Source organism: Schistocerca nitens, chromosome 5 (assembly GCF_023898315.1).
Source record: "Schistocerca nitens isolate TAMUIC-IGC-003100 chromosome 5, iqSchNite1.1, whole genome shotgun sequence".
In the NCBI taxonomy this organism is placed as follows: Eukaryota; Metazoa; Arthropoda; class Insecta; order Orthoptera; family Acrididae; genus Schistocerca; species Schistocerca nitens.
Window position 1 is genome coordinate 863,637,829 of NC_064618.1, and position 14,715 is coordinate 863,652,543.

At 44.5% G+C, this 14,715-nt stretch overlaps 1 protein-coding gene across 1 annotated transcript in view; it reads right to left on the reverse strand.

The window, feature by feature from the left end:
* Positions 1-14,715, reverse strand: part of LOC126260768 (probable cytochrome P450 4aa1) — a 255,821-nt gene that overhangs the window by 51,926 nt on the left and 189,180 nt on the right. Inside the window, exons 8-10 of the mRNA XM_049958107.1 lie at positions 7,361-7,487; positions 3,906-3,981; positions 1,912-2,024 (exon numbers count right to left, since the gene is read on the reverse strand). Coding sequence (XP_049814064.1) covers positions 1,912-2,024; positions 3,906-3,981; positions 7,361-7,487 — 316 coding nt within the window. The remainder of the gene's footprint in view (positions 1-1,911; positions 2,025-3,905; positions 3,982-7,360; positions 7,488-14,715) is intronic.

Sequence of the window (14,715 nt, forward strand, 5' to 3'; positions counted from 1 at the left end):
GCGAAAAAAACGTTACAGGACACGTGTATCTGGACATGCTGGAAAATTGGCTCATGCCACAACTGGAGACCGACAGCGCCGACTTCATCTTTCAACAGGATGGTGCTCCACCGCACTTCCATCATGATGTTCGGCATTTCTTAAACAGGAGATAGGAAAACCGATGGCTCGGTCGTGGTGGAGATCATGATCAGCAATTCATGTCATGGCCTCCACGCTCTCCCGACTTAACCCCATGCGATTTCTTTCTGTGGGGTTATGTGAAAGAAAAATGGTTCAAATGGCTCTGAGCACTATGGGACTTAACATCTATGGTCATCAGTCCCCTAGAACTTAAGAACTACTTAAACCTAACTAACCTAAGGACAGCACACAACACCCAGCCATCACGAGGCAGAGAAAATCCCTGACCCCGCCGGGAATCGAACCCGGGAACCCGGGCGTGGGAAGCGAGAACGCTACCGCACGACCACGAGATGCGGGCGGGTTATGTGAAAGATTCAGTGTTTAAACCTCCTCTACCAAGAAACGTGCCAGAACTGCGAGCTCGCATCAACGATGCTTTCGAACTCATTGATGGGGACATGCTGCGCCGAGTGTGGGAGGAACTTGATTATCGGCTTGATGTCTGCCGAATCACTAAACGGGCACATATCGAACATTTGTAGAGCTGTGAAATCGCTTCAATCATTTGTAATAACCCTGTATTTTCGCATTCGGAGGGGAAAGTTCACGATTGAAATTTCGTGAGATGATTCCACCACAACGATAAACGCCTTTTGTTTTAATGATGTCCATTCCCCGGTCCTGTATTATGTCAGTGACACTCTCTCCTCTATTTCGCTATAATACAAAACGTGCTGCTCTTCTTTGAACTTTCTCTATATCCTTCTTTAATCCCATCTGGTGAGGATGCCAGACGGCGCAGCAGTACCCCAGAAGAGGACAGGCAAGCGTAGTACAGGCAGTCTCTTTAGTAGATCTGTTGCCAATAAAACGCAGTCTTTGGTTCTCCTTCCACACAACATTTTCTATGTATACTTTTCAGTTTAAGTTATTCGTAATTGCAATTCACAGGTACTTAGTTGAATTTACGGCCTTTAAATCTGATTAATTTATAGTGCAACCGAAGTTCAACGGATCTCTTTTAGCACTCGTGTGGATGACCTCACACTTTTCGTTGTTGAGGGTCAACTGTCAATTTTCACACCATACAGACATCTTTTCTAAATCGTTTTGCGTACTAGTGGATTGCGATGGAAGCTCCGCGTCGCTGTTGTCTACATAAAGGTTCCAACGCCACAAGGTCGCAGAGAAATGCAGAAAAATCCGCAGAGCGTCAACGACTGGCGTAGGGGCTCACTTGGTCAGAAACACACCTCAATTACTATAAACAGGCGAAGGCATGCCTTACTGGCCTATTGCATAGTGGTGATAATTCACTGGATACCGTGACAACGATAATATTCTTAGGATAACAAACTGGAGCGACCTTCTAAAGTGGAATGACTACATAAAACAAGTTGTAGGAAAAGCGAATGCAAGACTGCCATTGACTTAAAGAATGTTAAGGAAACGTTCAACGAAGAAGTTGCTTGCAAAACACTCTTTGGATAGGTTCTTGAAAAGTGAGCGTGAGTCTGGGACGCTTTCCATACAGAATTTACAGAAGAGACGGAGAAGATACAACGAAAAGCGCAATGTCCCATCACGGCTTCATTAAGTAAAAGCGAAGTGCGCTATATTAATTGTCTCTCTTTTTAACCTCTCTCGTTTCAAATAAAGTCTTATAGCTATGTGCTGTCTTTTTTTTTTTTTTTCACTTGTGGCCGCTAATTTACTTCGTAGGCTAGGGCTGCTTTTTGACACGTGGCACGACACACACACACACACAGATAGAGAGACACTCACCGCCAGCATGAAGGTGCACAGCTCGGACACGATGTCCTGGTCCGTGAAGGCGCCGTTCGTCTTGTTGGCGATGTCCAGCATCAAGTCGAGCAGGCAGCGCTGCTTCCAGGAGCCTGCAACACACCAGCAACGACTGAAAATAAAGTTTCCTGAAATCGTAGGCTTCAGCCCTACATCTGTTACCTGCTGATGCTAGAGGCACCTTACGTGCTACGCGTCAAACGTCACTCACGGTTCTCTCAAACTTTCATAATTTAGAAATCAGTGCCCACCATGTCGTTATAAGTAGGAACTTTGTTGGAAAGTATGCCCCTGTATGACAATATGGGCAGACAACATGAACAACAATACTATTTCATAGCACACCGTTTCTTCTCCAACTTCCTATACCACAACACATCGCAACCACTGTTGTGAAAACATGAGAATAACTTGCGTCCCATCCTGATAATATTCTGTTCAAGAAGAATGAAAATACTCCTTGAAAGGAATTACGGAAATATAGTGGAGAGAGATATTTTCAAAAGTATTTTTGTCATTATTAGCCTTAACAAGAAGAACATGTAATGAGCCTCATCTGGCCTGCAATCAACTTTGGAATAACGTGGACTCTTAGAATGCTTCACGGCCCCTGAACTGGAAAGCGCCGTCTTTAAAGTCATAAGAAATTCTGATTGGAGCTTTATGTCTCCTGTTAGGATTGCATTACCATTATGATTACAAGAGTTGAAGGTTTACGTGCGACCCTCAAAAGTGACGACGATAACATCCGCAGTTGATCAGAACAGAGTAGGTACTACTATTTTAGTCGCGTGAATGCTTCATTTGATAGGATATTCTTTCCAGTCCTTCACAAAGAACATCGAACCACTGGGACCAGTTGCAATAAGTGTTAGCCAAGCTGACCGTCACATTCCTCATATACTGCAGACCTGAGTATTTTGTCCATCTTCAGCAATTGTACTCGTATATAATGAAGAAATAAGCAACCAGCTGCATATAAGAAATTTAACTTCTTGACCGGTTTCGGGTTCTTAGTGCCCTTGCTCAGAAGGCTATACCTATCGCATTATTTGCGAGTGTCAATGATAAAGTGCATACACCACAGTACAATGGTCCTAAAAAAATATGCAGGCATAACATTCTGCTGTATGCACTTTATTACTGACACTCGCAAATAATGCGATAGATCTAGCCTTCTGAGGAAGTGCACCAAGAGTCCGAAATCGGTAAAGAAATTAAATTTCTTTTATCCAAGTGATAGCTTATTATTTCATTATATACTGCAGAGTTGACACATGTTATCAACTCTCTATCCCATTTGTAGCGAATTATTTTATTACTTTATGTCAGTTCCGTTACACTCTCTTATTTCTGTAGATATTGCATCCTACGATATTTTCAGACGCAATCTCTTTCGAATTGCACATTGTGCTTGCTCTTAATATCCTCGATCACCGTACTACATCGCGCTGGTCATTAATAAATCACAGTGACTGGATACTATCGCAGAAAAATGTGTAGTCACAGCTCTCTCTTCGCTACAGATATTTTTCCGTGCATCTTCATGATGAAGAAATGTTTGTCAGTTTTTGGCTTTATTCTAGTGCGGTACATAAACCACCTCTGAGTTACCAGTAATACCACTGGGCTCCAATTTAGTACCAGGTCAACCAAATGCCAGTTTCTGTATTTATATGTACGAAGAAGAGCGTATACCACTTTCAACTCTTACACATAATTCAGTCTTATTGTCGACTTTACAAGCAGGAGAATTAAACCAAGTACACATTCATCATTTAGAAAGTAGCATTGTAATTTAATAAATTGCGACTTTATATCCAACAAAATGCACAGTTTTAGTCATTATAGACTCACAGAGTGAATTAACCGGGTACTAAAATCTAGAACACGAGGCTACATTTAATAGCGGAGGCCGTTGCAGCACATGTTGTGATTCTAACACTGCAGAGAGGTTTGTGCCGTGTACTCACCGTTCTCATTGTCCGTTTCACCATTTACAGCTGATTCCGTTGCCTTCAACCGTTTCAGTTTGCGCTCTTGAAGAATCTAAAAAGAAAAGAAAACACTTGTTACTGTACAGAGTTAGAGCTAGCCCATGGTAAACTTCCACGGTGAGGAGGGATCTGATGAGAGTCTTGGGCGTAAGGCTGATACCTGTATGTCTGAGTCCCCAACTTAGGCCAGCTATTAGTTCTAGGTTTTAGTCTACTATGGTTTTCGTTCTGGTTAACAGTTCGGGATTTAAAGTTTTTGATCGCGTTTAGTCTTAAACATGTTAGTAGTTCTCTCAGATGGATTGATGCGTTGTCGACTATTAGGCAACTGGTGGTCACTGATAGTTGCTTATAAAGGCTCGGCAACAAAATTTGCTGAGTTGGAAAGTCAATAAAGGCAAAACAAATAATGTATTTATCGTTTTTATTCGAATTCCTGCGTTCCGTAACTGTAACTTTTAAATTACGGATTTTTAAAAACGTTCAGTGCCATATGACGCTCTACATTATCAATACTATGAATTACTAGATTCTTTCGAGCACAGTGACAGGAAGGACTATTTGCTTATCAAATATTGTCCTTCAGATAAGCAGAGGTCCTTGGACGATCATTGTGAACAATGGAGTTTTAGATATTCTCGGGAAAAAAAACCTCGTAATGTACTAAATAGGGCGAACGCTGATTTCTGATGAAGGAGTTCGGAGGACTACTGAACTTCTCAAGCAAAACACTGATCGTAGTTGCGGCTGTGGACCATCTTACTGAAACGTCATATCACAGTATAAATTTGATAAATACTGGGTAAAAAAACAGCTTTGAATCACGTTGATAAATCACGATAATCCATAGCTACTCCACGTCGATTTTCTTCCCAGAAGTCAGGATCAGTGATCACTGTTATGGGCGTTAAAGACCGAAACGTTACATGCTCGTAATGAAGCTGCATCTCATGATACTATTTGGGATTGTCATCACTGCAGTGGCGCATGTTCTATTTATTCAGACGTAGAAACAGATGAAAGTGTGCCTCGTCACTAATGTACAACAGCACATCGCAACTTTTGCACGAGTTTTGCCGACGGACAAAATCACGTGCGCTGAGTTAGTGATCGTCCATTGCAGCGTCGCTACAGAAACAGATGGTAAACGAACTTCCTGACCCTCAGCTCCGAATCCTTGGCTTGTAACTGTTCTCCGTTAACATCAGCAAGTTTCGTTCCCACAGCCTGTACAAGAAAACTGTAGCACAAGTCTCAGACCGTAGATGAAGACCGCGCATGACGTCGTTGTACTGAAACAAAGAATCGATCAGCTCTGGCGACTTCTGGAGTACTGTTCAATTTATGTTCATAGTCATATTTTCAGTAAAAGTTTCTTTGTTACAATGGTAAAATTTTGTACATCGTTTGGTTACACCAAAAGGTAAGTGACAGGATGTTTTACAGGTAAAACTGTTTTAAAAATAAAACAAATACTGGGAATCCAATTTTAAATTTTTGAGATTAGGCCAGTGAATTCATAGGATGAGGCTAAGGAGTGATATCGCAACCAAGCTGATACGAATGGTCTTCTATTTGATACCATTCATTTGTGTCTAAAATTACGAAGTTAATCGTAAGGGTCCTTACACATCTGCACCGTAAAAATATGTTGGTCCTTGATGAAGATTTCGAGACGACAGGATGTTAATAACTAAGTAACTACAAGAGTTTTCTTCATAATCAACTTTTTTAATATATTATGGACCTTACGTTGTTTCGGCATTTGCACTGCGTTAAAGAAAAGCCATAAACCTTTCGCTTATTTTGTGTTAAAACAGGACATTGTGGATTCTTATAAAAGCATAATGAAACATTTCGTACATATTGTGGAGGAATTATCGGAGAAGTAAATCATTCCTGCCAAACTGCTGTTTTGTCTTCCACTCCCGTTGAAGCGGTGAAGTAAATGTCCCGCAGTGCAAAATTAGAAGGATTTTTTTTGTTTGTTTTCCGACGTTGCTTAGTTGTTTCAAAATTCGTGGAGGTATGTTCCGTCCATGCAGCTAATTGAAGGCAGTTTGTTTACTACGAGTTTCAGTCATTATACGCTGTGTATGGAGCCGATGGTTACACTTTTTCGCATTTATCGATGGTATCAAGCACTGATTTTTACAATTTGAAGACTCGTCGTATTAAATGTGACACACGTAGTACTACAGTTAACCTAATTTCTCGGAAATTTCGAACATTAACGCAATTGTTATCGTTTGTACGAGGGGCGTTCAGAAAGTAAGCTCCGATCGGTCGCGAAATGGAAACGACTATGAAAATCCGATAAAGCTTTGCACAGATGTGTTGGGTAGTGTCTCTAGTATAACCCCAGTTAGCATCACGTCGCTCTTCTCATTTCTGAGCTCGCAGTGAGTGCGTAAAGATGTCTAGAAAATAGTGTCTGCCGCCAAGTACGAGGGCCTGGTGAGAAATTTCGCCTGAAGCTATGCAGCTAACATTACATAACTGTCGTGCTGTTTCTTCTTCAAGACAATTCTCAGCCGCATTCTGCAGGGGCAATGAAGATGCTCCTGCATCGTTTTCAAATGGAAATGTGAGATTACCCACAATACAGTCCGCAATTGTCTCCCCCTGAGTTTCATCTCTGGTCACATGAACCGCTGTCTTTGAAGACAACATTTTGACACAGACAACGAGGTGTAGGCCAGCGTGGAGAATTGGCGGAAAGCACTGGCGGCTGCCTTCTATGATGAGGCTATTGAAAAGTTGGTACAACGCTATGACAAAAGTCTAAGTCAGAACGGCGACTACGTAGAGAAGTAGCTGAAAGGTGTAGCTAATTGTTACAAGTAAAACATTTCTGATGTTCACTGTGGTTTCAATTTGGCAATCAATCGGAGCTTACTTTCTGAACAGGCCTCGTATATTCGTCTAGCTGAAAGGGTAACGATTGAAACATTGTACTGACATTCGCTGAGGTATTTTCTGTCTGTGCAGCTAATTGAAGGCAGTTTGTTTATTGCATAGACGGAACATACCTCAGTACAATGTTTCAATCGTTACCCTTTCAGCTACCCGAATATACAAACGATAACCATTGCATTAATGTTGGGAATTTCCGAGAAATTAGGTTAACTGTACTACTACGTGTGTCACATTTAATACGATGAGTCTTCAAATTGTAAAAATCAGTGCTTGATACCATCGATAAATGCGAAAAAGTATAACCATCGGCTCCACGCACAGTGTATAATGACTGAAACTCGTCTTTCTGTGCTCCGCCACATGACTTAGATGTTGGTAACGCACCTTAACTACCCAGCAGACACAGAGGGATGTGTATTGTCTAACGGTGCAGTGGTGGCGCTGCAAGTCTGAGGGAGGAGACAGATTAGAGAGAGAGAGACAGAGAGAGAGAGACACTGTGTGTGGCCTACCTTGGCGGCGAAGTCGTCGAGCGCCCTCTTCTGCCGTAGCTCGCGCTGCGCCAGGTCCGTCATGCGGTATACGAAGCTCAGCAGCAGCCACGGCTTCAGCACCCGCTGCGGCATCAGCACCTCGCCCCTGCAACGCACCAACGCACCGGCGTCAGAGGCCTGCCTCGCCAAAGCAGCTGCAAGTGTTCCTACCTACCGCTGTCGCAACTGCTGTCTCCCTCAGAAGTACGGGACACAGCCTGCATAGAAGAACGCCAGCTGCCTACAACTCAGGCGCAACGTACTTGATGTCGCACTAGAGGGCACAAAGGACGAAACGTTACGCATCCATCTTACGTCACACAAGTAGCTCTCAGGTGGAGTAGTATCCGCCAGACGTGGACATACGCAAATGCAGCCTCGCTCGGTAGGCAGTACCTCAGGACTATCGTCGGATAATTGTGACACATTCTCGGATCAACGCCTCAGCTAGTGCCCCGTATCTCACCTAACAAGTCGAGTTAGTCATCGTTCACGAGATTTAGGACTGTAGCAAAGTTTAAAGACGGATAAGTGTAAATGAGCTTTGAACTACCTTACTACGCACACTCTTCATAATCCAGTTAATCGTAAAACATCTATCTTCCGAAGTCTTCCGAAGTAAGAGCGATTTCAGGTGTACAGCAGGGGAGTGTCGTAGGACCGTTGCTGCTCACAATATACATAAATGACCTTGTGGGTGACATCGGAAGTTCACTGAGGCTTTTTGCGGATGATGCTGTGGTATAACGAGAGGTTGTAACAATGGAAAATTGTACTGAAATGCAGGAGGATCTGCAGCGAATTGACGCATGGTGCAGGGAATGGCAATTGAATTTCAATGTAGACAAGTGTAACGTGCTGCGAATACATAGAAAGAAAGATCCCTTACCATTTAGCTACGATATAGCAAGTCAGCAACTGGAAGCAGCTAGTTCCATAAATTATCTGGGAGTACGCATTAGGAGTGATTTAAAATGGAATGACCATATAAAGTTGATCGTCGGTAAAGCAGATGCCAGACTGAGAGTCATTGGAATAATCCTAAGGAAATGCAATCCGAAAACAAAGGAAGTAGGTTACAGTACGCATGTTCGCCCACTGCTTGAACACTGCTCAGCAGTGTGGGATCCGTACCAGATTGTGTTGATAGAAGAGATAGAGAAGATCCAACGGAGAGCAGCGCGCTTCGTTACAGTTCATTTAGTAAACATGAAAGCGTTACGTAGATGATAGATAAACTCCAGTGGAAGACTCTGCGGGAGAGACGCTCAGTAGCTCGGTATGGGCTATTGTTGAAGTGTCGAGGAGTCAAGCAGTATATTGCTCCCTCCTACGTATATCTCGCGAAGAGACCATGGGGATAAAATCAGAGAGATTAGAGCCCACACAGCGGCATACCGACAATCCTTCTTTCCACGAACAATACGAGACTGGAATAGAAGGGAGAACCGATAGAGGTACTCAAGGTACCCGCCGTCACACACCGTCAGGTGGCTTGCGGAGTATGGATGTAGATGTAGATGTAGATGTAGAATCAATCACTGTAAATCGTTGGTAATTCATGGTGGAATCTATTTCGGCAATAGCTGTTGTGTACTCCTATTTGGCCCTGCGACAAATCTGTATAGTTCCTGGGCGCAAGCAAACAATTTCATAACTACTTCGTTGGTAAGACGTTCTCTTCCTGCCACATCTATATGTTTGCCGCCAAATGCGTCTCTTGAATAAAACACCAGCTTATATACAGTAAGGTGACAGTGGCTCGCCCGGTTAGCCGTTCGGTGTAACGCGCTGCTTGCCGGGCGGGAAGGCGTGCCGGACCCCGGCACGAATTCGCCCTCCGGACTTGTGTCGAGGTCCGGTGTGCCGGTCAGTCTGTGGATGGTTTTTAAGGCGGGCCGGTTCCCCTTATTCCGCCTCAGTTACACTATGTCGGCGATTGCTGCGCAAACACTTTCTCCACGTAAGCGTACACCATAATTACTCCACCACGCAAACATTAGGGTTACACTGGTCTGGTGTGAAACACTCCCGGGGAGATCCACTGGGGACCGAACCGCACCCTGGGTTCGGTGTGGGGTGACGGTGGGTGGGTGGACTGCTATAGCCTGTTGTGGGTTTGTGTACACTGAGGGCTAGGGCGGGGACGAAGCCTCTCCGTCGTTTCTAGGTCCCCAGTTCAGTTAAAGCCATTTTCAAGGCACAAACGGTAACGGACTGGCGATGTACAGATAAATTTAAAACTTCAGTTCCTGGAATACTTCACGAAAGACACACACAGAACACGCTGAACACTAGTGCCACCAAATGTGACCGAAGTCAGACGCATCGATAGTGAAAGACTACGAACTAGCACGTGGGGTAACGCTGACTCTGTCCCTCTGTTTTTTTGACAAGGGAGACAGCTGGATTCCATGCAGAGTTTAAACAAAAACCTCCACCCCTGTTTACAAGGTTGCTCGCTAATTTAATCCCAACAGCCTCCTTAATAACACTGTCCCAATAGCTGAACGTGCATGATAATATCTCGGTATTGTTATATAACATAGGGTGACCAGTATCCAAACAATGTTCGGCAATAGCCGATCTACTTGGCTGCTGTAATCGTGTGTGTCGCTTATGCTCAGTACATCGGTCCTCTACGGTCCTGATATTCTGACCAATATACACTCCTGGAAATTGAATAAGAACACCGTGAATTCATTGTCCCAGGAAGGGGAAACTTTATTGACACATTCCTCGGGTCAGATACATCACATGATCACACTGACAAAACCACAGGCACATAGACACAGGCAACAGAGCATGCACAATGTCGGCACTAGTACAGTGTATATCCACCTTTCGCAGCAATGCAGGCTGCTATTCTCCCATGGAGACGATCGTAGAGATGCTGGATGTAGTCCTGTGGAACGGCTTGCCATGCCATTTCCACCTGGCGCCTCAGTTGGACCAGCGTTCGTGCTGGACGTGCAGACCGCGTGAGACGACGCTTCATCCAGTCCCAAACATGCTCAATGGGGGACAGATCCGGAGATCTTGCTGGCCAGGGTAGTTGACTTACACCTTCTAGAGCACGTTGGGTGGCACGGGATACATGCGGACGTGCATTGTCCTGTTGGAACAGCAAGTTCCCTTGCCGGTCTAGGAATGGTAGAACGATGGGTTCGATGGCGGTTTGGATGTACCGTGCACTATTCAGTGTCCCCTCGACGATCACCAGTGGTCTACGGCCAGTGTAGGAGATCGCTCCCCACACCATGATGCCGGGTGTTGGCCCTGTGTGCCTCGGTCGTATGCAGTCCTGATTGTGGCGCTCACCTGCACGGCGCCAAACACGCATACGACCATCATTGGCACCAAGGCAGAAGCGACTCTCATCGCTGAAGACGACACGTCTCCATTCGTCCCTCCATTCACGCCTGTCGCGACACCACTGGAGGCGGGCTGCACGATGTTGGGGCGTGAGCGGAAGACGGCCGAACGGTGTGCGGGACCGTAGCCCAGCTTCGTGGAGACGGTTGCGAATGGTCCTCGCCGATACCCCAGGAGCAACAGTGTCCCTAATTTGCTGGGAAGTGGCGGTGCGGTCCCCTACGGCACTGCGTAGGATCCTACGGTCTTGGCGTGCATCCGTGCGTCGCTGCGGTCCGGTCCCAGGTCGACGGGCACGTGCACCTTCCGCCGACCACTGGCGACAACATCGATGTACTGTGGAGACCTCACGCCCCACGTGTTGAGCAATTCGGCGGTACGTCCACCCGGCCTCCCGCATGCCCACTATACGCCCTCGCTCAAAGTCCGTCAACTGCACATACGGTTCACGTCCACGCTGTCGCGGCATGCTACCAGTGTTAAAGTTAAAGGCGCTGCAGTCTGGAACCGCAAGACCGCTACGGTCGCAGGTTCGAATCCTGCCTCGGGCATGGATGTTTGTGATGTCCTTAGGTTAGTTAGGTTTAACTAGTTCTAAGTTCTAGGGGACTAATAACCTCAGCAGTTGAGTCCCATAGTGCTCAGAGCCATTTGAACCATTTTTTTGTTAAAGACTGCGATGGAGCTCCGTATGCCACGGCAAACTGGCTGACTCTGACGGCGGCGGTGCACAAATGCTGCGCAGCTAGCGCCATTCGACGGCCAACACCGCGGTTCCTGGTGTGTCCGCTGTGCCGTGCGTGTGATCATTGCTTGTACAGCCCTCTCGCAGTGTCCGGAGCAAGTATGGTGGGTCTGACACACCGGTGTCAATGTGTTCTTTTTTCCATTTCCAGGAGTGTATGTGATGCCACAGCTACAATGGATGCGAGATGCACGCAAACTAAGATCATTCTTAACAGATCCCAAAAGTAATTTTAGATGAAGGTCGGAAAACGCATTTCATATGGTATTTCCCTAAAATACCGAGGTTTTAAATTTGTCTGTACATCGCCTGTCCGTTACAGTTTGTGCCTTGAAAATGGCGGGGTGTACTCCCGTCGAAATATCGGCGGTCTCTGTATATGTTACCTGGCTGAATTCCCGTAAGTTGTGATCCTATAATTTTGTTGCACATTGTATAGAATAGTGTTGCAGGAAGTAACGGCGTACGGTGCACGTTGCTGACTGACAGTTGTACTTATGTTAGTCAAATCGAGGGCATCCTAACTAATGTCAATATTGCAATTTGCAACTCATCATCTAGGCCCCATACTGTGCTCCCTTCGTCACAGACATTCACTCAAATCTGTAGAGAAGGTCGATGGATAGTTTCTGCTGACGTTCTCAGCTATTTCCCGAAACTCTACATTTACTTTTGACTTTGCACTGAACTGAGGATAAGCACACAGTATACATCGAGGAAATCTTTGACTTTTTAGTCTCTCACAGTCGTAAACAGATACTGAAACACACATGAAGCGTTTTATAATTTTATGGGATACATTGCCGGAGAAATGAACGATAATTTGCCAGTTTCTGACCAAGGTTTTGAGACGGATACTTTCGGTTGTAATGCAAATCTGGAAACTGCAAACCCCTTCAAAAATATTCCGTACTGGAATACGTTTGTCACACTACCAGCTCGCCCGGCATCTCGCTGGAAACGACTGAACTTCACAGTCGGTAATCAAGACACTACACGAAAGAGATGCACCGAAGCAGACCCCACTCCACTCAGTACCTGCTCAAGTGCCCCCGTGGGTTTGCCTCATAAACTTTTCTCTAGATAAGCGGCCTTTCACAGCTGCTCCAATTAACGCTACGCAGACTACTGTTACATGATGACACTGAAGAACACAGCGACCCACAGTTTAAAAAATTGTGGAAGCCAAGAAAGTCTTTGGCAGCAAATATTTTATCTTTATTCATCGACGATCAGTCAGTTCATAATCCTAATTAGTCTGCGTCCAAAAACTGGTCAAAAAATACTGTATAAATCTTGGCTACAAGTTTTATTTGGTTTGTTTACTAGTTTTAGGAAGGAGACCAATCTTATGATGTTGTTTTGTTGGGCGGGCAACCACAGCCAAACTTTGACATTTTTTCAAAGAAAATTCCGCACTGGCTGTATGAATGATTTTTATTAAATCTGCGACCGGATTCGCTTCACTTACCGGTGCGTCCTTAGGGAATCTGTACAAAAAATAATATAAAAAGAGCTCATATTAACAATCCAATCCCCCAATTCTGAAGTGTAAATTAAACATTTAAATAGCCAGTTTTTTGAATGAAACAAAATGTTAAAAGTAGCGTATGTGAGTACTTTCTTGTGTCACTAAAAAAACTGGCTATTTAAAACTTTAATTTACACTTCAGAATTGGGGGATAGAATGGTTTATATGAGCTCTTTCTTACTATATTATGTTTTGTACAGATTGCCTGAGGATGCACCGATAAGTGGTGCAAAACCGGTCGCAGATTTAATAAAAATCATTCGTACAGTCAGTGCAGAACTTTCCTTGAAAAAATCTTATGATGACCTAACTGATCGAAACCGGTCGTTATAAAAAGAATAAAATTTGCTATCAAATATTATTTCCAACTCCGCAAGTTAAATCTAGTTTCGACTAAGAGACGGTTCTTAACTTTGGTAGACATTTTTATTACCTGGTACTCAGTTTCCATATGCTTCAATCTTTTTCAAATCTTTTTTCGAGGTTTCTCATGAGGTGTTCCTTCGAAACAGCCTTCACATTCTCTAGGCGCGTATATAACACAGATTCTTCTTTCTATGTACCAGAAGGCAATAAATCGAAAATCTGGCATGGCCCCTTTCTGGCGGCACAGTTATCGTTTATTTATCTCTACACTTATTAATTCCATTTTTAGCATCTTCAGCAGTTGATTGGCCTGGTTGCAAAAGAACAAGAAGTGCTATGGAAAAGGCAAACTTCTTATAATGACGTGAACAGCCCTCTGCAGTTATCAACCAAGCATAGGCTAGGCTTCCGAGCCGAAGAAAAATTTCGATAGCCGGTTCAGGGCTTTGGTAGCGAGGGATCGGTAGGATTAGGCCACGCAAGTGATTGGAGAACGGCCAAACGGTTGACAGTCTGTTGAGCACCCAAGGTCTTGAGTAGGTGGCATATTTAATCAGATCATTATTTTGGCGCGAAACAACTAGGCAAAAAGTCTGCCTTCATCGGATTCACCCGAAGACGGTATTCATTACACTAAGTTTCAGTGCATAAAAAATTGTGTTATATCACGAGTGAAATGGCGATATGTGAAGGTCCCTAACTGATGGAATAAAATTAGATGAGTGAGATATAATTTTTACACAACATTTCGTGAGAAATTGTGAATCATGATAATCTCTCTTATCCCTTGGTCTCTCCTGCCAGTGAATAATTCACAGGCTATCATTTCGGCGTTTAATTATCACACCATTTACGTAGCGTATATTATTTACATTACATTGTGTAATAGTTGGAGCACGAAATGGTCAGTTGTATTTGATAGCTGCTACACCGACTGCATCTAATACTCATTGACCGACAGGAAGCATGACGTGGTCCTGCTCTGTTTCCGCATTCTCTCCCTTGTGTTGGAACCACGGCTGTGGCCTTGGCGTTTTTCCTGCTTCCTGGCCGGTGTTGCTTCTCATATTGCGTGCCGAGCGGTGTGAGTCTCCGTTGTATAACGGGTCACAGAGGTGAAGGCAGCAGTAGCCGCACACTGCAAAGCAACTGGCCGTACTCTGGTTTCCGCAAACCGCAGAACGTGCCCGTTCACGCGAAAGTACAGTGAAGCGCCAAAGTAACTAGTAATAGGCTTGCGTATTCAAATACAGAGATATGTAAACAGCAGGAAAACGGTAACGTCCACATATGACAACAAGTGTCTGGCGGAGTCGT